Raw genomic sequence first — 26,401 nt, 5'->3', positions numbered from 1 at the left:
CTACTTACATAGACTACTTTTTGTGCCTCGGTAGACAGACAATAGTCCCGTTACTTCTCAAAATTTTTGTAAAACAAAATCTTAAACTAAAGTTGAAAGCTCACCTTATTATGTGCAAAAAATTTAGAAACATGCTTTTAAGTACTTTCATTAAAAAAATTTTAAAAGTGTGTTTTTTCGTGTGTAATACTGGTGAAGCCTCTTAAGCGATGGTTAAAAGAATTTGATCATCCTTTTTTAACTAACCTATTTTTTACTTCCCTTATACGTCCTAATTTAGAAAAACGCTCCCGTTTGGAGTCCCCAACTCGTATTGAGTCGGTACAAAAAAAACCATGCTTGGAACTATTTTAATGCACAATCTTGTCTTGACTCCAAAGAATTGGTAAGCCGCTTAACTTTTCATGAGCCTTTCAGATCAACCCGCATTTACCATCCTCTTAACTTGCCATTGGGTTCATACAATTTTCAACAGGTAACCCATTTATGTTTATGTTTTTATGAACCACAGCTGTAAGGATCAGCAATTATCGGAGGGTGGATGTGCTCTGTAAAAACCGGTGTTTCACTTTTTTCAAAGTAAAGGCATTAAACTTGGAATCTTTGTGGACTTCATCTGGGCTTACGAAGGATAACTCAAATCCACTACCATTCTACATACTTTGCATTATTGAAAAGGAAAAACAAGCGTTTTAAATATTTTCTTCAATAAAAATAATAAGTGAAATAAAAGAAAAGATACCAACGCCCAAAAGGATGGATGAAACACTTAAAACAGTAGTCGGCAATGGCATATCTCCGGAGTATATGCTAGGGCCAACTCGGCAGACAAGCAGCATAGCGGCGGCAGAGGCCGACACGAACATTTAAAAACCGCAGTTGGCACACACACTAACATGTTTCGCAGTGCAAATTATTTACACGATAGTATGTGTGCTGATCACTGCTCTAAGGGCCAAAACCCATTTTTTCAAAGTCGTAAATATCAAGATCTTATGACGTCATCGTTTTAACATAATATCTGGGAAGTCGCTATTGACGTGTGTGGTCTAGCGTTGTCCTGATGGAAAACAATTCATTTCCTATTGGTCAAAGCGGGGCGCTTCTGGTCAATTACTTCCTTCAGACGGTCCAATTGTTGACAGTACAAACCCGAATTAAGTGTTTGGACATAGGGAAGCAGCTCATAGTAGATAATTCCTTACCAATCCCACCAAACACACAGCAAAACCTTGCCTGGCCGGCTCATCCTTTTTCGAACACGACCGTTTTCGCCTCACGTTGTCGTAAGTGACTCTTTTATCATCACCAGTCTCCATCCGCTTCAAAAACGGGGCGGTGTTGTTTTGTTTTTGATAGCTTATGTGGCTCCCATACATCAAGTTTTTTTGTGTATCCAGCCTTTGTTAAATGGTTCCAAACTGGTTTTTGAGCAATGTTTAGCTCCTGGTCATTTGATTTACTGCTTGAATGACGGCCAGACTCAACGATTTCCATTATTTTGTCGGCATTTTGACGATTGGCCTTCCGCAGCGTGCCTCATCTTTAACATCAAAACTCCCAGAACGAAATCGACGAAACCAAAATTGTGCATGGTTGGAATTTACAGTGTACAGTATAATCCATTTACATTTTCAGCTGCCTGGCTTTCGTTTTTGCATTTGTCAAAGAAAAATTTTAAAATATAGCGAATTTTTTCTTTGCCGGTATCCATATTTATCTAGCTCTCAAAGCGTTTGTGTTGTCGATCACAAAACTTTTATAATAACATTTATAGTACGAATTCTCAACTTTCTAACGCTAATTAAATCGGATTTACAACGCGAGATACAGATCACTAAAGTCATCTTTGTTTAAATAATGGATTACTTTTTACTTGACCTTATATAACATTTTATGAAGAATTGTATAAATATATTAAAGAAAATTAATAAACCTTCAATTGTAATAACCTATTATGAGGAAGGCACGAGGAAAGCCGTCCAAAATGTGTATGCCACAGTCGGTTGTTGGTGCATATATCGCGAATTCATGTTATTCAAGGATTAGAAGAAATATGTGCAAAAGAAAACCCTTGCTACAATTTATCAGAAATTTAAAACTGGCCAACGCAAATTTTCACAAAATACTGGCCTTACTATGACACAGTGGTTTTTTTTAACTGTTTTTGGCATAAGGTCAAATTTTGTATGTCCTTATATATTAAAATAGGATTGATTTTTATGTGTAGTACACTTTAATCAAGCAGAAAACATTGTTTAGCAAACTTTCTAAATTTTATGGCTGCATTTTGACCGAGTTGCCACCGATACTTTTGACTGTTTCAAATCAAACATGCAATGAGGCTTAAAAATGGCATTGAAGTCCCGATTAGAGAAAATAGTAGAAAAATAATACTAGGTGCGTACTAGTAAAGTACGAGAAAGCTGATTGCCGTTTCAAGCGTAAATTGGCTACCGATATTTCAGAAGAAAATAATAACTTGCTTACTCTTCTCTTATTCGATACTTAAGTTGCAGCCAAAAAATTTGATATTTCAGAAGAAAATAATAACTTGCTTGCTCTTCTCTTATTCGATACTTAAGTTGCACCCAAAAAATCCGAAAAAAAGATATGTCTCCTGCTTTGAATGCAATTGGAAGCAGGGAAGATATAAGTGATGTCAAAACTTTATTTGAATGAGCCGATGCCAATGTCGGCTGAGAATGCCTTGGCATTTCTATTTTAAAATGGCATCACAAAAGATCAGCACAATGATATAAAACGGAACGCAAATAGACACGGCTGCGATATATACCCGACATATCCAAATTAACTGTCGTTAAATCAGCAACTAAGACCGCAGCTCATCAATTATTTTGAAGATAAGGCAATTGTTCATTTACAAGACCTCTTAGATCACACAGCATCGCGAATTCTGGATTTACACCATTATGTCTTAGATGTACTTTCTAGGGTAATTAGGTGCCAGATGATTTTTAGTTACGGATTTAATGGCTCGAGCGGCTACTGTATATACAAACAAATTTTGCAGCGTGGTAACAATGTTTTGCGAATTTGAAATTGACTCTAAAAAGTTTAAGACATTTTGTGAATGTGTGTTTAAAGGGTATCAGGATAAATATCCTTGATATCCCATGTCGCCTACTGTACACAAAGTATAAGAACATGGGCATCATGTATTATAAAATAGCTTGGTTCCTGTTGACTGTTTTGGGGATCATTAATCTGAATCCGGAATCAAGAAAATGCAGTAGGGTTAATAACATGACAGAAGTTTTAGTCGAGCATTAGACTTATCCGATCCTTTATTATCGAAAACTAATTTACAATAGCGACGCTCTAAAAAAACCTACCTTAAGAAGTTATAGCACTCTTGAAATCAACAAATGTTTTAATATTTATAAAGATGACAATTCGGGGAGCAAAGGAGAGGAGGAGGACGAAGAGAATGCCGAAGTCCTCGAGCTGATGTTACAGCTTCGACAAAAAAAAAGGTCCCCAAGAAAAAGACTAAAAAGACTAATAATTTATATTGTAACAAAATGTAATATAATAAATTTTTTATTGTTTATAAGACTTGAAAGCTGCTAAATTATTTGATTATTATTTCGTATTAAAATTAATATTTAAACAAATTTTTACAAACTTCACAATATATTTTTTATTTAAATTATTTTGTAGTCAAGAAGTTTAACTTAAATTATAACATACATTTTTAAGGTTATGTCAGCGGCGGGAAAGCGAGCATGGTTAAATTTAAAAAATTAGAAAAACCGCAACTCGAACATCATGTACCAACTTTACTTTTGTTCTACTCATAAAAGTCGAAAGACAACATTGAAAAAGATAAGAAGATGATGAAGCAACACTGCTTTTGGAGCACGGAAAGCTAAGAGCGGCTTCCTTCCTTTCTCTGATGGTCTACAAGGATAAAGAAATTTGCACCTACATAATGCCAAAGAAAACATTTTTGACGAATAAGATGCTGATTGCGCTGACGAAAATTCAGTTGTTGGAGAACCGGTTATCAATTTGATACCAACAACTGGCGATCAAAATATATGATTTGCTTGGGCTTGATGTCAAATATTTTAATTTTTCCATGCAAACACGAAGCGACCCTATACATTTATATACTCTTGATCATTATCAAAAGCCGATTCGTTCTAGCCATCTCCGTCTGTTTGAATTTAGTAGAATTCTATAAAAGATATTGGCTTGGGATTTTACATGGAGACTCAAGTCATGCCTACGCAGCGCAAGTTTAAATTAAAATATGGCAACGCCTATTCTAACGCCTACAATTTATGTTAATATTCTGAGATATGGCAGATGCCAATTTTTTGCCAATACATGATTATTCGGGCCATATCCATTGGCACACCTAAAAAACAATTTTCAAAATCAAACTTGTATTTTATTGTTATTTTTAAAACGAACGGGCTAGGTCGACTCTCCTTGTGATGCTGAAGCTATAGGACACTCTGCAAAAATAAAAACATCGCTAAATATGTGATTTAACCTACAGCAGCAGTGTTGAACATCGTTCAAAAGTCTTCAAGTGCTACGAATGTCCATGACGTCAAAGCGCTGAAAATAAATCATTTAATCTGAATTTGTTAATAACTTTGAAAATAATTTTTCGATTTGATACATTTTTGATGACGATGAATAAAATTACACGTCCAAAAATTTTTCTCTACCATGTTTCGACAGACTTTTGCTATTAAAGAGGATGTGGCGTACGTACGACCATGATCTTTAGGTTAAATCCTAAATCTCTAAGTTGAACAGTTTCCGTGATTTCGATCTTCATACTGCTGCTCGCTCTTTGCTTATACATATGTACATAAAACCCGATTTGTTTCTGGGAGAGTAACGGGTATCTAATAGTCGGGGAACTCGACTATAGCGTTATATCTGTTTTTATTTTAAATTGCTTACCTTCACGATTCCCGTTTCCTATTTTTGCTAAGATATTTCTTGAAAGTAACGTCCTGCCACTAATGGGAGCGCAAAAGTATAAAAATCAATAATTATGATTTTTTACCTACAGCAGCAGTGTTGAACACCGTTCGAGAGACTTCCAGTGCTACGAAAGTCTATGACGAAAGAGCGCTGAAAATAATTAATTTAATCTGAATTTTTTAATAACTTTTAAAATAATGGTTCGATTTGATACATTTTTGGTTTCGATGATATGGACAAAAAATTGTTTACGTCCAAAAATGTTGCTCTGCCATGTCTCAACAGAGCTTGGTGATTTGTGTGTTAAAATGGATGTGGCAAAATTTTGCGCTGCGTAGACACAACTAAAATCTGCGGGTTAAATCCTTAATCTCCAGATTCTACAGTTTCCGTGATCCCGATCTTCATGCTCACGAACAGTGATGCATGACTTCCGTTTTTCAAATATGCAATGACGTCATAACCAAACATAATTGCTAATTACTTCTAAAATTAAAGCTCGATTTTAAAATTTATTTGTGTCTACCGATAGATTTGGCCGACACAAATACACAAAGTCAAATACCTATGATCTTACATGTCTCAGAGTGACATGATAAACTTTTGCGATTTGTGGGCGTTGTTTCCATTTTGAAATAATCTTGCGCTGCCTAAGAAATACTAGAATCTGTGTGCCAAATCCTAAACCGCTTTTATAGTTTCCGAGACCTTGACGTTCATATAGACGGACAGATGGACATGGCTAGATCGAATCAGCTACTGATCTTGATCAAGAATATATATACTTTATAGGGTCAGAAACCTGTTACACACTTTTCAACGAATACAATATACTCTTTTACTCTACGAGTCACGAGTATATCGGGTTTTAAGCTTAGCAAGAGTTCAAAGTATTTAAGATAACAACTCCGACACTCTACCAGTTTTGTTATGGCTTAATGCCTAATGTACTTTTGTCCGTTCCGCTCAAACTAATAAATGTTATTAAAAAACAATTTTATTTCAATTTTAAAACTACGAAGAAGCTTCGAATTGATTGCTCTCCTTCCATATATACACACTCTTCAATGAAAGTCAAAGATATATATTAGTTTTTACAACAAAATATAATTCTGGTAAAAACCGCAATCGAAACACATTAATATCAAAATTCAATTTAGCAGAACAAATTTTAAGAACTTAATCTTAATATTCCACAAGCGCAAATGTAAGCGCTGTAGGTTTTTATAAAACTACAATTTGGCGCGCTTAAGATAATCCTTGAAAGTAACGTCCCGCCACCAATGTGGACGCTCGTATACACCCGGTGTGGACAAAATCGTGCGTTGAAGATGCTGGTAAACCTGCAAAAAAAAAAAACAAATGTTGGCAAGAAAAGGCATATGATGCAAGAGACTACTTACATTTCCATCGCTCATGCCCAGGGGGGAGTTTAGAATGAAGTCGGTGGGAGCAATAGCATCCACCAGAGCAATGGCTTCATCTTTTAGTAAGGGAAGCAGCTCCAAGATGCCCTGCTCGTACAAGTCTAGTTGCTGGGAGTTTTCGCGAAAGTAGCCACCGCGGTAAAAAACAGCAGAGTACTTGGTCACCAGATGCGCACCATAAAAAGAGAGAACCTGCTGCAGCACATGCTTCTCGGCAGACGCGGGGAGTCTGCTTACAAACATATAAAACACGTAGAAGGTGGTACGCTAAAAAAAATTTCGAGCCAGGTTAATATTATTCTTAAGTCTAGGCTATGGCTAGGCATCTCACTTCGCCATAAATTATAGAGAGCTTCTGGGCAGCAAAGACTTGAATATTGTTTCGTGTTTTAAACGCATCTTTTCCCTCACGCTGCTGTTGCTCGACCCGCTTGACAGTCGTCTCCAGCTGCCAGGCGGTCAGCCAGTTAAGCGCCTTTAGAAGATCTACAAAAGGGTAAAGTGTAATCTATAGAGTGTAACATATTTTAAAGTAACAGCAAGCTATAAAAACTTAAATATAATTGATAGCCCTTTGTCGAAGGGTAAAACGGGTATTGGGTAAATATTGTAAAGTCCTGCAGCAAGTAAATTATGTCGGGCACGTTTTTGATTTAAGTCACTCAACTCATAACTCGCTTTAATGATATACCTAGTCCTATCTATATCAGCAAAAAAACAAGAGGTAACACAGTAGTCGAGTTCTCCGATTATTAGGTACCCGTTACTCAGGTTACAAATTTAAAAGTAAATATTCCCCCAGAAAACAATCGGGGTTAAGTTGGCGCCATCTGCATGGAGCAATTACGTAAGGTGATTACAACGCAAAAGCTGATAACTTATGAGGTCATAAACTTTGCCAGTCGTTTGTCAAACATGCAAAAGTAAAACGATTGCTATCGTTCTGAAAAATTCATCGTCCCCGACAGAGCTGCTGAGACTTGCATCCTGATCTAATGCTGATCAGCAGCAGAATACCAAACGAACAGTATAAGACCGCTGCCAACATACACACATTGTCAAGTTTCCCCGTTCAAATTACTCAAAAATATTATTTGCGAGAATTGTAAGTATAAGATATCGTGTGCAGAAGCTTTTTCAAACGCTCCACAAACTGATGGAATTTTCAGGAAAAATAACATTTCTAAATTTTAAGATAGTGTGAAACCGTTTAAAGTGATACCTGCTCTACTCGCGGGTAACACAACCTGGTGCTGATAAACAAAGAAAACGTCGTAAATCTGAAACTAAAAAATTCTTGAAATTAACAACTAGTGCGAGCACCCTTAGTGAGAGTCAATCTCTGCGGCATCATATTCGGAGTCTAAGAGAGTTCAAGGTTGCCCCAACAGTAACGCTACCGTTGATATAACCTAAACTAAAAGATACTACCTTAAGATACAATATTTTCTAAATGGCACCACCGACGTGCGCGAAAACTTTCTGGACATGATCTGAGGCATAATACCAGATTGTCCGATACACCACTCCTTAGCTTATTAAACCTGAGATTCATTGAGAAGACAAAATTAATAAATGATAACCTGAGCCAGTCAGAAAAACGCATCCTGGACAATATATTAAGCCGGATTGAAGAAGTTACCGGAATTGTTAATGAGCTCACTGGGAAAGTGCAGGCTCTAGAAGATCAAGTTGCAAATCTACAGGCACTTGGCGGTCGTGTTGCGGCATTGGAGATGAAACTGGCGGCCGTTTTGCGGCATTGGAGATGAAACTGGCGGCGCGTCAGCGCGCTGATACTGATTGTGAGCCGCGGTTTCACGGCGTCATCACGGAAAACTTCAAACTTATTTTCAACACAAACACACACGAACAGCTCATAAAAGAAAACTACAATATATTTAAAGAGGCGATGAAGTTAAAAAAAAAGTAAGCAGGCAATTGACTTATGACATGATGACATCTTATGTGTCGAGCGTATTGAACAGCAATTCGATTCATCGCACTTTGCTATGGACAATGGAATCGCTTCTTTCAGAACTTTCAGAAATATCTTATACTTTAATTATATTTATGTTAATCTTTTGTGGTTCCGTGTCCTTTTTTCTAAAAAAAATTACGTTGCTTGTGTGTTTTCGGTATTTGTAGTTTTTTGTGATGACAAATATTCTCAACAGCATCACGGCAAATAGCATGTTACGGGTTCTTAAAAATTATAAATTACAAATGCACAAAGCTTGTTAAAAAAAATTGATGAATTTAGGTATATCTTTTTGAGATTGATTGTGATGGCTATAAACTGTTTCGCTCTGATCGCGCTGGTTATGCTGGAGGAGTAGCGATATAAATTTTCAACAAACTATGGTATAGGTTGGTTAAAAAGCATGATACAGAAGAAGAGGAAGAAAACTATAATTGATTGCATTTATAAAAAAAATGCAAAAATATTGATTACTCAGACATAATTACTGTGGTTTCTGAATTATCAATGACGTATAAAGACGAAATAATCAGAGGTTACCTCAATGAAAATATTTTAAAAGAAAAAAGTCTTAAAGAAATCTTTGAATGTATTGATTTTGCTTATGTAAACTTATCTCAACCAACATATTTGTCCAATTCTTGTGACACTCTTTAAGGTGTATTTCTGGTTACTGAAAGAAAATTGTAGTATACACTTATATGCAGATGATTTGTGTTAGCGAACTGTCAAATGTTTTTAAATGGTCTAGTGATAATTGCCTCAGTCTTAATTCTAGAAAATGTAAGTGTGTCGTTATCTACAAGAAATTGATTGAAATAAGAACATGGCCTTATTTAGTGATTAACGGTGTTCCCATTGAATACGTTTACAATGCAAACAATTTAGGCATTACCCTCAACAACACACTGACATGGAACAATCACATAATTAAAGCAACTGGCGAAAGTCTTGAGCCAATTTATTTGCTTGAAAAATTAACCTAGCTTCTTCCCGACGAACTGACAATATTATTTGTCCACGAATCAAGACCCTAGTTTCTGAACGTCAATTCTTCGTATCGGCTATTCGTCTATGGAATAGTCTTCCAAACACATTAAAGAATAACACAAGCACACGTACTTTTACGAACGAAATTATTAAATATCTATAAGGACACTAAACTAAACTAAAATGGCAAAACCAAAAAAAAAAAAAAGTAAATAAAAAAAATAATAAAAATACTAATTTGACTACTAAAAAAAATAAAAATAACATAAATAAGTATATTTTTACTATTATAAGGAAATCTAATCAATTGTTCAAACTTATTTAGGATAAAAAAAGGTAATTACCAATTTTTTCCTCTCTGTGAATGTAGCTAAGTAGAGTGACTAGTCCATCATTTTATAAGACTTGTCTTGTAGCGCTAGGATAAGAATTACAATAAATAAATTAATAAAAAGTGTGCTCTTCTCTGCTCTTAATGGAAGAACTCCGTTTTTCAAATATGCAGTAAAGTCAAGAAAACATACTTGCCAACTACTTTAAAATTATTAGCTTGATAAATATAAATATAATCGATAAACACATATCCACCTCATAAGCTCAAGTCTAAATGTCAGAGTTTACTATTAATGTTCGTCAGGCAAATTATTTTAAATTGGTAAGAAAAAAATTTCAGATCAAATCGGCGTAAAAAAATTCTTAGTTGCTTCTAGAAAAGGGGGTAACATAAAAGAGAGATAATAACATATAAATGAACAAAATTATTAATCAGTGGTCAAGTATCTCGACACCGGATAAATAGATTACCAACCAACCATATTAAAAGTAGCAAAGGATTACAAGTGATTAGTAAATGAATAGAATAAACAGTCCCTATGGACGAGATATAGCCGGGCTTTATGAAAAGGGCTTTGATGTCAAAGTTGCTATGAACATAATAAATATAAATAAAATCCCTATGTTCGAGGTAGAATTTACTTCTGAAAATATGCCCTTAAAAAAATGAAGTTCCCAAAATCTACAAGCTGCAATATCTACTGCACCGTAGAATCACCGTTGAGAAGCCCCACAAACGGAATGGACCCGTCCATTCTAGATCTAGAATCGCATTACACTGTCCACCGCGCTCCTCCATTTCCTAAGAATTTGTAAAATTATTAAACCTATTAGGTGAACGCTTTATAGGAACTGGTGACAATAATGCAAAACACAAGCACTGGGAATCTCGGCTCACACACCAAAAAGGAAGACAATTTTACAACGCTATAACACCACGAAAAAAGATTGACTTCATTTCTCCCGGCAAGGCTACATACTGGCCTAAAAAGAAGTCTGCTGCTTCTTCATAGTTTGGAGCCAAATGTACAAAAGTTATTTAATGATAGATGATATTTAAACGATAGTGAAGGGCAAGCTGTTTAGAGTAGAAGAGACGCGTTTGTACTTTTTCTCGTTTACATGTATGCGCCAATCGGCATTTTCCAAAAGTTTTGCGTTTTGCGTTGCTGTTGCAGGGAACTTAGATCGACCTAGAATGACAGTATCATCAGCGAATGTTGATGTTGTTGTAAGACTGTTTGTCAGTAGATCTACAGTGTCGGTACAAGCACGTTACCTTTGGGTAGTCCAGATTCAATTGAATGATATTCAAAAAGAAATTCTTTGCATCGTACTGCAAAATTTCTTTCCTGTATATATGACGTAAATTTTTTTGGGTGTTCTGTGGAAGTTTATTTTTAATTTTATGAATTCCCACCAAACGCTGTCGAAAGCCTGGGCGACATCCCGTTGGTGCATTGGGATTGCATGGGCATGAAGGTGTTGCTTGAAAAGATTCTTGATCAGCTTTTGTAATATCTTTGATACACACGACAGGAGGCTGATTGGTCTATATAACGATGGTTGGGAATTGTCCTTTTCGGCTTTATGAATCTTTGTAATGACAGACTTCCTCCATTGCTTAGGAGCCCCATTTCATCATGATGTTTAATATTGTAGTGAGAAAACATGCTGCACAGCACGGCCATTCTATGATCATTTTAGGGGAGATGAAATCGTGGCCCGGCGCTTTTTTAGTCTTTTTTGACTTTTTGACTCTTGTAATTTCTTCTGATTGAAATACGATAGCTTTAGGATTGTTTATTATAGAAGCACAAAGATATTCGTTGCTGGAAGTGCTTTGTATACGTTTTCTAGATGGGCGGCAAATGGTTTTGCCCTCTTTTCGTTGCTGCGAGCCCAATCATATGTCTGTGTATGTAAAGGCGATTCACTTTCGATATGTAGACATATGCCTAGTTTAGTTTTCCACAGTGGATATCGTTTGCTGTTTGGAGACAGTTGCTCCATATAGGATACTTGAGCTCGATTTCTCTCATCTTCTTGGGCTTGCCCAGTGCCATAACAGACAATAACGCGTTTTATCCCAGTTTCCAAAGTTTCTAACAAAACGCAAAGTGAATCAAGGGCTCACAACAAATTGTTTTTTACAATATAAAAAATATATTCCTTAATTTTTACCGATTAATTTTAACTAATCATTATAATTAGAAAACGGTCAAAAAATCCATCAGTGCGTCAGTGTGAGCATATATACTGATCACTTCCCCACTAGTCAATCAATAAATTATTTTGGGTCCCTTCTACAATATTCATGCTAGAAATTTTCTAGAAATAATAAACTACGACTACGTAAAAATCCACCCAAAAATTCCAATGTGGTTGTTATCCGTACGAATTCATCCTCAAACTCTAGTGTATATTTTTGTTCCGTATGTACCACGGTGCCCCACTTATAATTCTCAATTCTTTGATAGCTAATGCGCCCCAGAGCAGAGCGGAGACTTGGGGGCAGAGTTGGAGCGGGAGAGCGACAGTTGATGGAGACATCTGGATGAACTGGCGCTCTACACTGCCATAGAAAAATTTTGCATAGCCAAAAATAGATGATAATCACTTGGGGCGGGGTCTGAACTATGAGGTGGATGTATTAAAACATCCCAAAAAGGTTCCGAAGCTTTTGATGAGTTACCAAAGATGGGCTCTGACGTTGTCATGCTGGAACACAATTCATCTACGATTCACCATGGCTGGTCTCTTCTGTTTAAGTGCAATCTTCAACCGCTCTATTTGCTGAAGAAATTATAAATATATTTACAACAAAGAAAATTGGATTCATATACCGGCCACGTTGCAATATTAATAATTACGACATAATGCATTTGCTATCTCGTACCTTCTATCGCCTTCGATGCAATGCCCTTATGTGCAGATATCGCATGAAGCCGAACTGCATGGGTGACAGGTCCCCGGCTGCTGAAATTGCTGCTTGCAGTCTGTGACTGATGCATCGTTCCAGTGCCTTGCCTGTGTGGTCAATCAGGCATATTTGCCTGTATGAAGACGGGTCCGGCCGTGCTTTGTTTGGCTTATGTAGCAGAAGCATCTTTTGAACCGCTCCGGGAAGGTATTTTCCGCTAGACTATGGTTAAAGGCGTTGGCGAAAACTTCTGGGTGCTCGATCATGGCTAGCTTCACAGCAGTATCTGGGATTCCGTCCGGATCTGGTGCTTTCCTTGAGGGAATATCCCTGGCTACCTTCCTGATTTCATCCGGCTGGATTCTGATCGGTGGTGTGGTTGGCGCGCTGTGGAACGTTTGTCACTGTTGGAAATAGGTTCTCTACGATCGTCTTTATGTGGGAAGCTTCTCCAGCTCAGCTGAGTCGCAAAGTTCCAGAAAGCACTTCTTCTTGGATTGCTTAATAAGTTTTTTTTAGAGTCCTGCGGCTCTCGGCGTACTCCTGCCTCCTAAGCTCGAGATTTGGACGACCTCTCGCCCTATGCTGCCGACTTCTGGCACTCAGGCAGTCGCTACGCGCTTCCGCTATTTCCCCAGTCCACAAGAAGACTGGTTCTAGATTCCGATGGTGGCTCCTTGTTTCCCTCATGCTGGCTCTGCATGCCGTCACCATGGCTCCCATAAGCCTCGCCGAGCTGCTTTCCGCGTGCTCACCAGTTTCAGGATCTCTCCATCCTCTGAGAAACGCGTCCTCCTGGAACGTCTTTGGATTAAAGCGTCTGTTTGTTGGGGCAGCTGTAGCTAGCCGACCGCATGCCATGTCGCAGATGATGGCCTTGTGGTCGCTTGCAGTGTGGGTTTCACTGAGGCGCCAAAAAAGTGAGCTTCTGCAGAATGTAAGGTCCACAACGGAGCCGGCTCCTACTCTGCTAAATGTGTGCTCCGATCCGGAATTTAGTAGATCTACGTCAAGTGACGCAATGGCTTTAAGCAGTGTTCTCCCACTACTGATCGTGCAGACCCCACTCCACGGTCCACGCGTTACGTGATTACGTTTCGCCTTCCCCTCGTTCACCGTAGCTCGAATGAATGACCCAATCGTCAAGATAGCCGCAGACTTCGTAATATCCAGTACGTAGTCCGGCCCGGGAGTCTTTTTGTAATCAGCGAGCCGATTATCGCCACATCGGCTTGGATTTCACGCACAGTCTGCTTTAGTTGATCACGAGCGGCACCGCAGTGGTTTATGCAATTTCTTCACTTTTCTGACGGTTTTTTACTCATAGGGCATCTTGCGATGCGTCGCTGCGTTCTACTCCACTCTTGCACCGCTATATGCCCAAACTCCAGACACTTATAACAGCGCCGTTCGCCCGATCTTTCCCGAACCCGGCAGTTGGAACAACCCACCACAACTAGCTTGGAGTGTGAAAATAAAGCGCCTTTCCACAATGGGATCTTTGCGGCTGTGATTTGGTGGATCTCACCCTGTGCTGGTTGCGTAAGTTGTCAGATCGGGGAAAACTTCACAGCTTTTTGAAAAAACGTTCACTCACTTGACCCACTCTCACTGTGTCTCATATGATAAAAGGTTTAGATGTTTGTGTGTCAGTCAGTGAAAAATGCTTGTCAGTTGAACTTGACGATATAACCCTAAATTTATAAAATAATTGCTTGCGAAAATTCTGCGATTTATTACTCACATTTTCAACACTGCCTTTACAACGTCTAAGTTTCCAAACTATTGGAAAATCGCTAAAATTGTCCCCATTCTTAAGGCAAATAAAGAATATAGGCCCATTTCTATCCTGCCTTATTTAACAAAGGCCTTTGAAAACATAATGGCAGCCCAAATTATTTTGTTTGTGCATAAAAATGGACCTCTAAATAATTGTCAATTCGGATTCGGAAAAAATCGAATATGCTGATAAGTCCTATGTGACGTTTTAAGTACTACTTGACTACAGGACTCTAGGACGTGGTATGCCTAAAGGTTCCGTTCTTGGTCCGTTGTTGTTCACTCTTTATGTAAATGACCTTGCCTCCGTGTTTTCTATTTGTAAAGTTCATATGTACGCAGATCATGTACTGAACAGGATAAATAAACTTGCCTATTGAATACCTCGAAAAAGCTGTTGGAAAGACCAATGTTAAAAAATTTCTGCTCACAAACATATGTCAATTGCTTGCCATATCCTGCCTGATCCAAACGCTTTTCTATGGAATGAAAATATTTGCAAACTGTTATTTAATCAGCCAACACAAAGTTAAAGTGGTCTACAACAGTGTTAAAAGATTTATTTTCAATCTGCACCGATTGGAGGAAAATGAGAGTGTTAGTTTACTTATAAAAAGTAATTTTCACTAGAGAACAAAACTATTCTAGCTTCGCGAAGAGCAAATATTATTATTTAAAAAAGGAACAGATCCCATATTTTTGAACGGTAATAATTTATTCACGCAATAAGGTTATGGAACCAACTTCCAGACGATTTAAAAAGTATTAACAGTGCCACGCAGTTTAAGACAAAACTAATTGCACACATACAAGAATTAACTTTAACTATATTATAATTATAATTAAAATGTTTATTCATTGTTTCTAAAAACTTGTCGTTTGTAAAGTATAAGTGTTATAACTGTAGCGTTAGGAAGAACTTTTACAAGCTTAAGTTTTAATACCTCTGAACTCATACGGAAAATTGATAATAACAGTACGTAAATCAGAAATACGAAAGCTATGGGATAAAGACAACATACTGGATCTAAATCTTATCAAAAAAGCATAGCATAGAACATAAGACAAAAAAAGCGAGAATTAAAAAAATGTCTATAAAAATAGCAAACCCTACATTGACCTGATCGCTTATGTCATAAAAGACGTCCGATCAACAGCGTTTTTAAACAAGATCTGCGTTCACATATATTAAGACACTTGCGGGTGTTTCTAGCTTTTAAACTAAGCTTGCATTATGTTTTGGAAGAATCCAAATCAATAAATTTTTAAGTAGCTATTTTGTGTGGTCCGCGAAATCGCTGTCATTATAAACGTTGTACTCAACTGTATCAATATTTGTATTATGTTTAACAACTTAAGCAATACTCACTAAGCGCATTCATGCATTCGGCAGGCGTGCGCTCCTGGGCCTTGCTTTGCAGTAGGTCATCCATATCCTTGAGAAAGGAAACTGTTTCCAACGGAGAGACGGCCACGAAATCGGCGTTATTGCGTCTTAGACTGATTAACCAATTGGATGCTTGCTGGATAAGCGTATTGTTCTCGCCCTCATAAGTGCAGTTTGCATCGTTGTCGTTTCGGAGGTCTCCTAAGCCAGAGGACTTTAGGTAGCCATGTCCCCCACAGGCCTCACGGCACTCCTGAACATAAGATTGTCAAAAATAAATATAATTTTTAAAAAATATGTTTGAGGTTTTGCAATATATATTTAAATATGATATTAATAAGTTATTACTAAATATAAAGGCAATAATAATAGTTTCCCTGAATACCCTTTTAATAATGCCTTCTATAACCAACCAAACTTTGTTAGCTACCTTGGCACCAGTATTAAATAACCGTTCTGGCTTTGTTTTGTTTGTCTAAACAGAAATTGTTTCACCAGCTGTGAGTTTTTCAAGTCAAAAATCACTTCACAAGTGTAAAGCATCAAGGGTTTTTGCTTGTGTTTGATTAGTCAAAACCAATACCTTTTCCAATTCGCTAGCCTTTTAAAACGTTTAGTTAAAATAACCACAGTACGAAAATGCTTTGGAAAAACTTATGCAACAGCGAGATTTTTTTTCGGCAAGCCCAAGTTTATGTACCCCTGGAGCTATTCCAAAAATGAAATATACTTCAAAACAACAATATCCTATTCCGATATGTTTAACTGTGAAACTGTAATGATGTTCCCATAATTTACTTGATCGTTCCTATGACAGCTATATTACCTCGTTGTCCGATTTTAATAAAATTAAAATCCTAATTCTGAATTCGTATAGAAATATATTCAAATCAATTGAAAAAATGTTTAATTGTTATAAATAAGTACAATTATTTTATTTTTTCCCCATAAGCCTCATAGTTGTCCGATTTTAATGAAACTAAAACCTTTAAAATAATATCTAAAGAATATCAAAAAAATTGAAAAACAACAAAGATATAATTTAAGATAATTTTTTCTCATAATTTTTTTTATTTTTAATACCAATACAAAAATTGATTGTGAAGTTTGCTCCAATATTTCGTTTACTGTTTTAACCCGACCCCATCAATGAGCTAGTATTCGCTAAAACTAACAATTAAATCGCAAAGAAAGCAAACTTTTAAGGAGGTAAGGTATTATTTACAAAAGATACAGGTCATAAATTGGATGATAAAGATAATAGTTAATAGCAAGATTAAGGGACAAAAAGTTCATAAAAATAGGCTACAACTTATTTTAGTCTAATAAAGTTTTAAAATAATAAAACGGGGCATGGCATACCATAAGAAATGATTTAAAAAAAAAAAAAAACAAGAAAAGAAGCAAACTTTGGCAAGCCGAAGCTTGTATACCCTTGCAGCTATTCCAAAAATTAAATTTTCTTCAAAGTAAAAATATTGTAGCAGCCCTAAGCAATCATTAGTATATTATATTGAAGCCCTACCCAGTAGACACAAATACGATAAAAAAAACAAAACTTTCGTAAACTGTTTGTAAACGGACTTAAAATGATACAAATCAACGAGCGTAGACTGAAGTCTCGCTAAATGTTAGCAAACGGACTTAGAAAAGAACGTTTAGTGAACACAAACCGGGTCATATTATTTCACCTTTATGTCCAGCTGATGCTCACATTTTACCTATCTAGCATGATTGCAACCCGTGACAAACGAGCTACATATTTACCAAAAAACCTTTTTTAATTTAAGGGTGCCATAAGACTGACGTTATTACATTAAATGATTTAAATAAAAGTTAAAATAAACTTGCATAAACAGTAATATTTATACTCTTGCAGAGGGTATTATAATTTCAGTCAGAAGTTGGCAACGCAGTGAAGGAGACGTTACCGACCCTATAATGTATATGTATTCTCGATCAGCATCACTAGAAGAGTCGATCTAGCCATGTTCATGTGACCGTCTGTCCGTCCGTTTCTACGTAAACTAGTCTCTCAGTTTTAAAGCTATCTGCATGAAACTTTCCCAAAAGTTGTCTTTCTATTGCAGTTTGTATATAAGTCGAATCGGACGACTATAGTATATAGCTCCCATAGGAACAATCATAAAAAATAAATAAAAAAAAATTATAACCTTGCTGTATTTTAATTAAAAAAAAAAAAATTGACGAAACGTCATTACAAAATGATAGTTAAAAAGTTGTAAATATATAGTTATCACATAAAAGATATATATCGACTTGGTTATTAAAACCTGTCTGTCGGTCTCGGCTTTCCTAAAGTCGAATCTGGTCAAATTTTTTAGCGAAACAATATTAATAAAGGGTAATAAATGAAAAACATTTTTTGTTTTCAAGTCAAAGCCGTTTTGCTATTTAAATTTTTTTTTTTAAGTGTCTAACCCGATAACGGCACTTTTACTAATAAAGAATTTGTTTGATTTTTTTTATCTCTACCAGGGTTGAAGTCATGTCAACCAGGACGCAGCGATTTTTTTTAAGGCCTCATTTCACAGTCCTGTATCTCGGCCAATATTGAGTTTTTTTTTATTCTTTAAATGTCAATAAAAACCATATAAAAATGTATTTTAAACATGTTTTTTTTTTACTTGAAAAAATTACTAAAATTCAGGCTTGTATACCAGATTAGGATAGAGTATATCCATGAAAATTTAGCATAATATTCTTTATATGTCTTACTTTGAGGTATCGTTGATTTTTAAGGATAGATTCTAACTGTTTCGCCAAAAAAAAAAAAAAAAAAGTTAACTTCGGCAAATCGAGTTTAAAACGACTAAATTTCGGTGCTTTTATTTATAAAAAAAAAAACATACATATGTATGTCAATTTTCTGCTGAATTTTTCGATCGTTCCTATGACAGCTTTATTATATCGTTGTCAGATCTTACAAAAATTAAATTGAAATTTTAAAATATTTAATACTACTATATTCATATATATTGAAAAACAAAGAAGTCATGTTTTTACACTCTTGCAGAGGGTTTTAAAATTTATTATAATGAAAGATTTTTCAATACATATGAGCCCTTTTTCTGAAACGTTTCATATTTTTCTTTATGTTTTTTACACTTAAAAATGTTCCCATTCAGCCTGCTTCAACCAGGTATTTACATTTTTGTGTTTTCATATAGTTGAATACTAATTAATTTTCGTCACGAAAATTGATATCAGAAATTTTGAATGTTGAAGGTGCTATCGTCATCGTTTTTGTCTGATATCAGAAGTTTTTTTTTCAAATATAGTCAAAGTGCCCCAATATTATTACCAAAACTTAAAAAAAAAAACCGCTGTAACACACATATTAAACTTTTTAACACAGGCATTTTCAGTACGTTTTCGTACCGAATAAGAATTTTTATATTTTACCACTGCAGAGGGAATTATTATTCAGTCAAAAGATTGCAACGTAATGAAGGAGACATTTCGAACTCAAAAAAAAGTATATAGAGCCCTGTTCCAGTTTTCACTTGCAAAAGATTCACACGGATTCGAATTTCCCAGATCTGTTCCAGTTTTTACTTCCGAAAAATCCTCACGGAAACGATTTTCCCTCTGGTAATTCTCTGTTAGCATCCGAAAAAAACCGCACGGAAACTTTCCGCCAGAAATTTGGCTGGTGGATTCAGATCCGCCGTGAAAAGTTCACAAAACTGACACCGGTAATTTCTAGCACTGGCTGAAAAGCGGCATACAAAATTTTGCAAATTTGTCTTTAAATTTTCAATACATACGAGCCCTTTTTTCTGAAACGTTTCATATTTTTCTTTATGTTTTTTTACACTTAAAAATGTTCCCATTCATTCCCATTAACACACACATTAAACTTTTTAACACAGGCATTTTCAGTACGTTTTCGTACCGAATAAGAATTTTTTATATTTTACCACTGCAGAGGGAATTATTATTCAGTCAAAAGATTGCAACGTAATGAAGGAGACATTTCCAACTCAAAAAAAAAGTATATAGGGCCCTGTTCCAGTTTTCTCTTGCGAAAGATTCACACGGATTCGAATTTCCCAGATCTGTTCCAGTTTTTACTTCCGAAAAATCCTCACGGAAACGATTTTCCCTCTGGTAATTCTCTGTTAGCATCCGAAAAAAAACGCACGGAAACTTTCCGCCAGAAATTTGGCTGGTGGATTCAGATCCGCCGTGAAAAGTTCACAAAACTGACACCAGAAATTTCTGGCCGCCAATGCCAGTTCCTTCGGTTGTATGTATTAAACTAGTATACCATTAATGCCATTAGCTGAAGGACACCAGCGGGCCATAATCTAATCAGCCCTGAGGCAGCAAACCTCTGACAAATCAAACGCGTTTGTCAATAGGGGACAGCTGCCAGTCAGCTGGTTTTGTTTGGAAACAAAAGTGTCCAGAAGGAGGATAATTTTCCTATGTTAAAGGGAAATCCGAAAATGCAATCAAATTCACTTCCGATTGAAATTGGAACAGGCCTGATATTCTTGATCAGAATCCCTAGGGGATTTGATCTAGCCATGTCCGTCCGTTCATCCTTCGGATTCAACGCAAACTAGTAGTCTCTTAGTTTTAATGCTATTTGATGAATCTTTCCCAAAAGTCTTTATTCTATTACAAGTATTATATAAGTCGAAGCGGACTGAATCGAACGACTATATTATACATTTTCAAACTAAGTCTTCGGTGTACAGAGTTTCAACCTTATTTTTTTAAGGACCTATAAACGATATAAAATTTAAACTTTGCTATTTTTCCATTTTTTTAAATATTAAATTAGGTACATTAAATATTTAGTATTTCTGAAACTACAGTTTTTATTTTGTTAAGATCGGACGACTATATCATATCGCTCCCATTGGTTGCTGTTAAAAAAAATAAATTAAAGCTTTTATAATTATTACCATTACTACTAACCATTACTAGTTTATTATTTTAGAATAAGGATTTTAATATTATTAAAATTGGACAACAAAATCATAAAGCTTCCAAATAATACTGTGTGATTTACTAGTTTAGAAGTTGTAGCAGAGCTAGTTTTTCAAAAAGTCGTTAAATTAACTTTTTTTCTAACAACCCGGCCAAAACAAAACAACATTTGTCCAGGATTCTAAAACAAGTCCGTCCAATTTTGTAAAACCGACAGATGCTCAAAAATGTTCGTTTTAAGACATACTAAAAAAACAACAGCTTTTCAACGGCGCTTCGGATTCAAGCAAGTAAGTAACTCGACGAGTATTTTACCAACCCGAGTCAAGAGATCCAATTAAAAAAATAATAGTATGTAACTTTCTAAGGCCGAAAAAAGATTTTTAAGAATATTTTTGGAGAAAACTTTTAAGTTTAAGGTATTTTTTAACTAAATATTAAGACTTAGTATCAGTAAAAATATTTATTTTGAATGAAGCTACAGCTGATCTCCGAGAATTTCTCTGTAAAAAGACTTAAATGTAGTAAAAGAATAAGCAAAATACAATTTTTTTACAAAATTAAAGTTTTTCAAAAAAAATTGATTTTTAGACTTTAAATTGTTTATAAAAAAATATTTAACAGTGAGAAAAATCTTCGATTAATTACTAAAAATATATTTAAGAAACAGGTGATAAAATTTCAGAGCAATCGATTGAGCTGTTATCAAGTAATTGGGCTTACCGACTTTAAAAACACCATTTTGACAAAAAAAAAAGCGCTTAAAGTTTTCATTCCTTTACAAATTTTTGTATAACTTCGAAACTATTCACCGAAACGATATGAAATTTTCTGTGTGTATTCTTAAATATATGTACATTAAAAAAATTAAATATTTTTTTTTTGTTTTTAATTTTAAGTGTATATAACCCCTTAAGTCTGTGTATGCAATCTCCTCTCTTTTAACGATACCATTTGATTGGTGTATTATTACTCCTTACGAACGGCTATATATAGTAGTCTCCTATGCACATAGTGATCTAACTCCCATAGGAACAATCGAAAATAACAATTGGAAAATAAACCTTAGTTTTTTTAAAAATAAACGAATTACTTTTTTAAGAATTTTTTTTTTTTTAATCAGACAACCATATCTTATAGCTGCATAGGAACGTAAAAAAATAGTTCGGAAGATCGACATAGCTTTGTTGTTTTTAAACATTATATTTTGTTTTTTGAATATCTGCAATATAAGCTTCGGCTACCTTTTTTGTTTGTTCGGTGTAAAATCCCAGCACAGAGCAACAGAAATTTTTCAAAAACACCACAAAACAGCTACTACTACAAATCATTTTACTTTCGAATTAAAGAGGTATTTTGGCCTAGAAACCTGATAAAAAAAATATTTTAAAAAAATTTAATGTTCGCCGAGATACAAGCCTGTAGATCGGGGTACTTAAAAGAATCGTTGCGTGATTGACATAATTTCAGCCCTTTTAAAGATCGGGAAAAAACTGCCGTTATCGGGATGAACCACAGAATAAAGAAAAAATATCATCTGCACTTTAACTTATTTTAAATCAATTAATTGCTGTGCTTGCGGAATTGAATCCGCCAGCCAATTGCTTGGCGCAAAGTTTTCGTGAGATTTTTACGTAAGTTAACAGAGGGAATTTAGATTCCGGGTGAATCTTTCGGAAGTGAAAACTGGAACTGGTCTGGGAAATTCGAATTCGTGTAAATCTTTCGGAAGTGAAACGTGACAACGCTTGGAAAGTATCGATGAACACCCGAAAAATTTAAGAGTGGATGAAGCAGATATGAAAAAGGAACATGAAACTAACTTGGAACGAAATCATGAATAAACAATTATTATATATCTCCCCGATATTTCCGTAAAACCGGCTAGTTTAAAAACATTTGACCAGCTTACCTGGATGCCATCCCTCGCTGCCCATGTAGCCACCGGCTTAAGAGCAGAAGAAATGGCGTGGATCTCCATGCCCGCCTGCGACGTGTCCTCACCGGTGAAGCCCTTCATGGTCAAATCTACGTTTTCCTTGCCTACCCAGAGCGTAACAACACGCAGTGCGATCGCGGTGGCCAAGTGGGGAATAAGCCGGTATTGCTGTGATTGGTACTCGATTACGGGCCACTCCGCAGGGCTATTAGAAGGGCCAAACTGCCGCCTGCTGGCCCCATAGCGGGTGGCGATTGTTACCGCCTTGCTCAAAGCAACGTACGTAATAGCAGTGATGTTGACCCTACCTGCGGAGAGGGCACCTAGAGAGGCTCCAAGTCGCTTACGCTCGTCCTTAATTTGACTGGTGTAGTTGCCCTGCGCATCGATGTCGCCGGTTTTGGAAAGCAGATTAGCTTTTGGGATACGATACTGGTTAAACATTACAAAGCTGCAATGACAGAAGCCGAATTTATTTCTGCTCTTTAATACATATAAAAGAGGTAACTTGCCCGTTGTCGATGCCGTTTAGACCGATCTTCTCGCCCATGTCACCAACTGTAACGCCGGGAAAGGGCAGCAAAGTACGCTCGTCCCTTATGGGAATAAGGAAGGCCTGCAAGCCCTGATGCTTGTTGTCAGGAACGAACAACTGTGCGTAAACAATGGCGTGGGTGCAGGTCTTGCCCAGGTTGCCGACCCAACACTTGGCCGCTTCAAAGTCCGGCGTGTGGATAATGAACTCCTTGCTTTTTATGTCGTAGGTGGCCCGGGTGCGCATGCCAAGTGCATTGGTGCCGTGAGATATCTCAGTAAGGGCGTAGGCTCCTAGAATGCGGTTGTCGGCAATTTTGGCCACATACTTTCCAAGGCGGCCAGATCCGTTGGAGACCAGGGTGCTTGGGAACATGCCCGTTGACAGGCCAAACTTAACCGAGGTGCTGAAGTCATAGCTAAAGATGGCCTGACCGAAAGCCAAAAGTAGGTGCGGCGATCCCAAGTACTAAAAGTACAACAAGATTAAATAGCTTCGTCTCTTAGCTGTATCTGACGCATCCCACCTCGTTGACGCCGTAAAACTGTTGCTCCCAAAGAAGATGCTGGCGCTTGTTGGCCAGCTCGCGGACGCGTTCCAGGCTTGAGTCCTCTGGCTCCCTCTGGAAGTCGGGGTGCTGCTCCATCCACTGCCAAACTTTGTGCTAAGGGCGAAGCGACATGTAAACGAATTACTTAAGGCGCAGATAAGCGCTGCGCGATTAGATTGTTGCGTGCAACACTAATGGCAGTAACCAAAGATGTCTGCACTTCGAACCCACCGCCCGCGCTGCTTACTGAAATTGGCGATTACCTTCAGCCGGATGTGCTCCTCGCCCTCGAGCAGAACACTCATGCGCTTGTAGCAGAAACTCGCCCGCTGACGGTACTCGTCCAAAGGTCCGCCGCGGAACTCTGGAAAGATCCGCTTGTCATCGAGGATGTTAGTTACTGGCTGGTCCTCCCGGCGGCTGCTATAATTAAAGCCCAGAGCGGTCAGCATTTGATTCAGACCGCCTTGATCACTTTCAGTGCCGTTTTTACTTGCCATCGCATTGGCTACTGACATTTGGTAGAAGACGAAGTGAGGGACGGGCAGAAGTACTTACTTTGTGCTCAATGCAACCATGTTTGAATACGATTCTACCTACTGTTGTGGTTATTTCGAACGCCAGGCTCGAACTGCTCAAAAGTCCAGCAACTTTCATTATTGTATAACTAGCCAATGTCCAATTGCCAGAGATAAGTAATCCCCTTATCCATACTTCATGGTCCACCCCTGCATCGGCAGCGGATAAGATACGATTCTGTCCACTTGCCCTGGGAGTGCTGCTTCGCTTAAAATTTCACCGACAGCATACATGCATAAACACAAGAGTGTTATGGATTTAATAGCCTGATTCCATTGGCGCATTAAAACGGATTTAGCCTAATGCGCATTTATTTACACAGGGAATATCATAAGGCTAAATGCCGCATTTAAAATAAATGCGATTTTTAAATGCGATTCAAAACCATTCGCCCCGAACATTTTTAGAAAAAATACCGGAAATTACCGATTTTGAACGATATTTTGTTCGTGCCACCACTACAACAGCTGTTTTCTATATGCAAGGTTGGCGCAATTTTTGATGTCTTTTGAGTATAGAATCTATTTTGTATAAAAATGACTGAAAACTAAAGCGCACGCTGCAAATTTTGCTCGCAGTCCCACAATGCGTTACTAGTGGAACTCTGTCATAAAGTAACTCTCATATATATATTGGCGGTAACACGGCATTAAAAAAAAATTAGATTAAAAATGGGAAAAAAAAATCCGAAAAAGTACTGATACCCAACGATATTTTATTAGTGCCACCAAAACAACAGCTTGTTTTTACATGCTAGGATGGCGTAATTTTTGATTTATTTCGAATATAAATACATCGCGAGATTTTTGTCATATTTTTTTTTTGTAATTTTTCTTGCATATTTATATTGCATTTTGATAAAATTTACGAAAACGATCATATATCGATACCAATCACTAATATTTCGATAAGCGTTGAGTATGTTTCCTCATACCTAACTATGTGATGTTGCCAGATCGGCGCTCGATTCAAAATTATGGCTTATGGCGTATTCAGATAGGTGGCTTTTCTGCTGCAGCGACAAAATTCCTCCTCAGCGGCTTTTTCTTGCATAAGCCTAGTACTCAGATCGACAAACTTTAATCTTTCCAGTGAGACCGAAGTTTTCCGATTCACCCGAGATCGTGTGCTTCGCTCATACTGTCAATCAGCTGCACTTGTAGACAAACAACTTAATTTGAGAAAACCACATCGAATATGTTGAATATAAACGACGCTAGAGTAAAATTTGGTATTGGAATGGTGGCAGATACGCGGCTTTTTCGTGTTTTTGTCGTTTTTCCCTCCATATCGCTTGCAAGTTCAAATCCAACAACACCAAAAAATATAAATTTTGTATTCTTTTCGCCAGGTTCTCACAAACATTCATCGAGAAACGTCTGGCAAGTAGTATTTTTCCGACGATCTTAGTACCGACGTGCAAAAAGGCACTGTCTAAAAGTGACCGCCGGTTATTTGCCTCTCGTTTTCTCTCATAGGCGGCTAACGGTTTTCGTCGATAGCCTAGTGGCTATAAAAAAAACATGTGCTAGAAAGTAACTGAACAAAGTCGCTAGAACTCGCTGTTGTGCTTCTGTATTTTTTAAGTATTTAGATAATTTTTCTTCGCAAATTTGAGATTTTAAGGAGATAGAAATGCATTTTGGTCAAGTCTGCACATTTAAGCAAAAAATGTAATTAAATTAACAAGTGCCATACGAAAATATGAAATATTGACTTCAATTTGACAATACATACAGGGTGCGCCATCTCGAGCTTCGGTATAGAAACACTGAATAGCTTTGACGTTTGTGAAGCGATTGGCTTGTGTAGGTACGTTTTGGAAACGTCAATTCAGTACAATTTGAATCATGGATAACTTAACACCAAAAGAACGTGTCGAAGTGGTGACTTTGTTGATCGAAAATGGGCGTTTAATAGTGAGAACGCAGCGTGCGTATCGACGAAAGTACAAAGGCAAAAAAGCGCCTTCCGACAATACTATTCGACATTTGGCAAAATAATTTTTTGAACACGGTTCAGTGGCGAACCGTGAGCCACAC

General features: G+C 36.9%; 1 protein-coding gene across 4 annotated transcripts; it reads right to left on the bottom strand.

The window, feature by feature from the left end:
- Window positions 1-5,952: 5,952 nt before the first annotated feature.
- LOC128253222 (peroxisomal acyl-coenzyme A oxidase 3) lies at window positions 5,953-24,588 on the bottom strand. Of its 4 annotated transcripts, none has more exons than XM_052981462.1 (9): window positions 24,377-24,588; window positions 24,044-24,291; window positions 23,757-23,894; window positions 23,208-23,698; window positions 22,669-23,146; window positions 15,774-16,044; window positions 6,730-6,884; window positions 6,375-6,665; window positions 5,953-6,314 (listed from the first exon to the last, which is right to left on the bottom strand). In XM_052981462.1, exons 1-9 carry the CDS (start codon window positions 24,435-24,437, stop codon window positions 6,204-6,206), a joined length of 2,244 nt encoding a protein of 747 aa, XP_052837422.1. In that variant the 5' UTR covers window positions 24,438-24,588; the 3' UTR covers window positions 5,953-6,203. The 4 variants fall into 4 exon arrangements, with proteins under 4 accessions (XP_052837422.1, XP_052837423.1, XP_052837424.1 ...); XM_052981463.1 differs by having other exon boundaries at window positions 24,381-24,511; XM_052981464.1 differs by having other exon boundaries at window positions 24,044-24,203; window positions 24,339-24,498.
- Window positions 24,589-26,401: the final 1,813 nt, after the last annotated feature.

The sequence above is a fragment of the Drosophila gunungcola genome (genome assembly GCF_025200985.1).
Source record: "Drosophila gunungcola strain Sukarami chromosome 2L unlocalized genomic scaffold, Dgunungcola_SK_2 000007F, whole genome shotgun sequence".
NCBI classification, from domain to species: Eukaryota; Metazoa; Arthropoda; class Insecta; order Diptera; family Drosophilidae; genus Drosophila; species Drosophila gunungcola.
Note: the sequence above shows the minus strand (reverse complement) of the source record. Positions and strands in the feature narration are given on the sequence as shown.

Coding starts and splice junctions, on each gene's coding strand:
- LOC128253222 (XM_052981462.1), bottom strand. CDS start 24,437: ATGAAAGTTGCTGGACTTTTGAGCAGTTCGAGCCTGGCGTTCGAAATA. Junction 23,895..24,043: donor AGGAGCACATCCGGCTGAAG/GTAATCGCCAAT, acceptor CTTCGCCCTTAG/CACAAAGTTTGGCAGTGGAT. Junction 23,699..23,756: donor AGTTTTACGGCGTCAACGAG/GTGGGATGCGTC, acceptor TTGTACTTTTAG/TACTTGGGATCGCCGCACCT.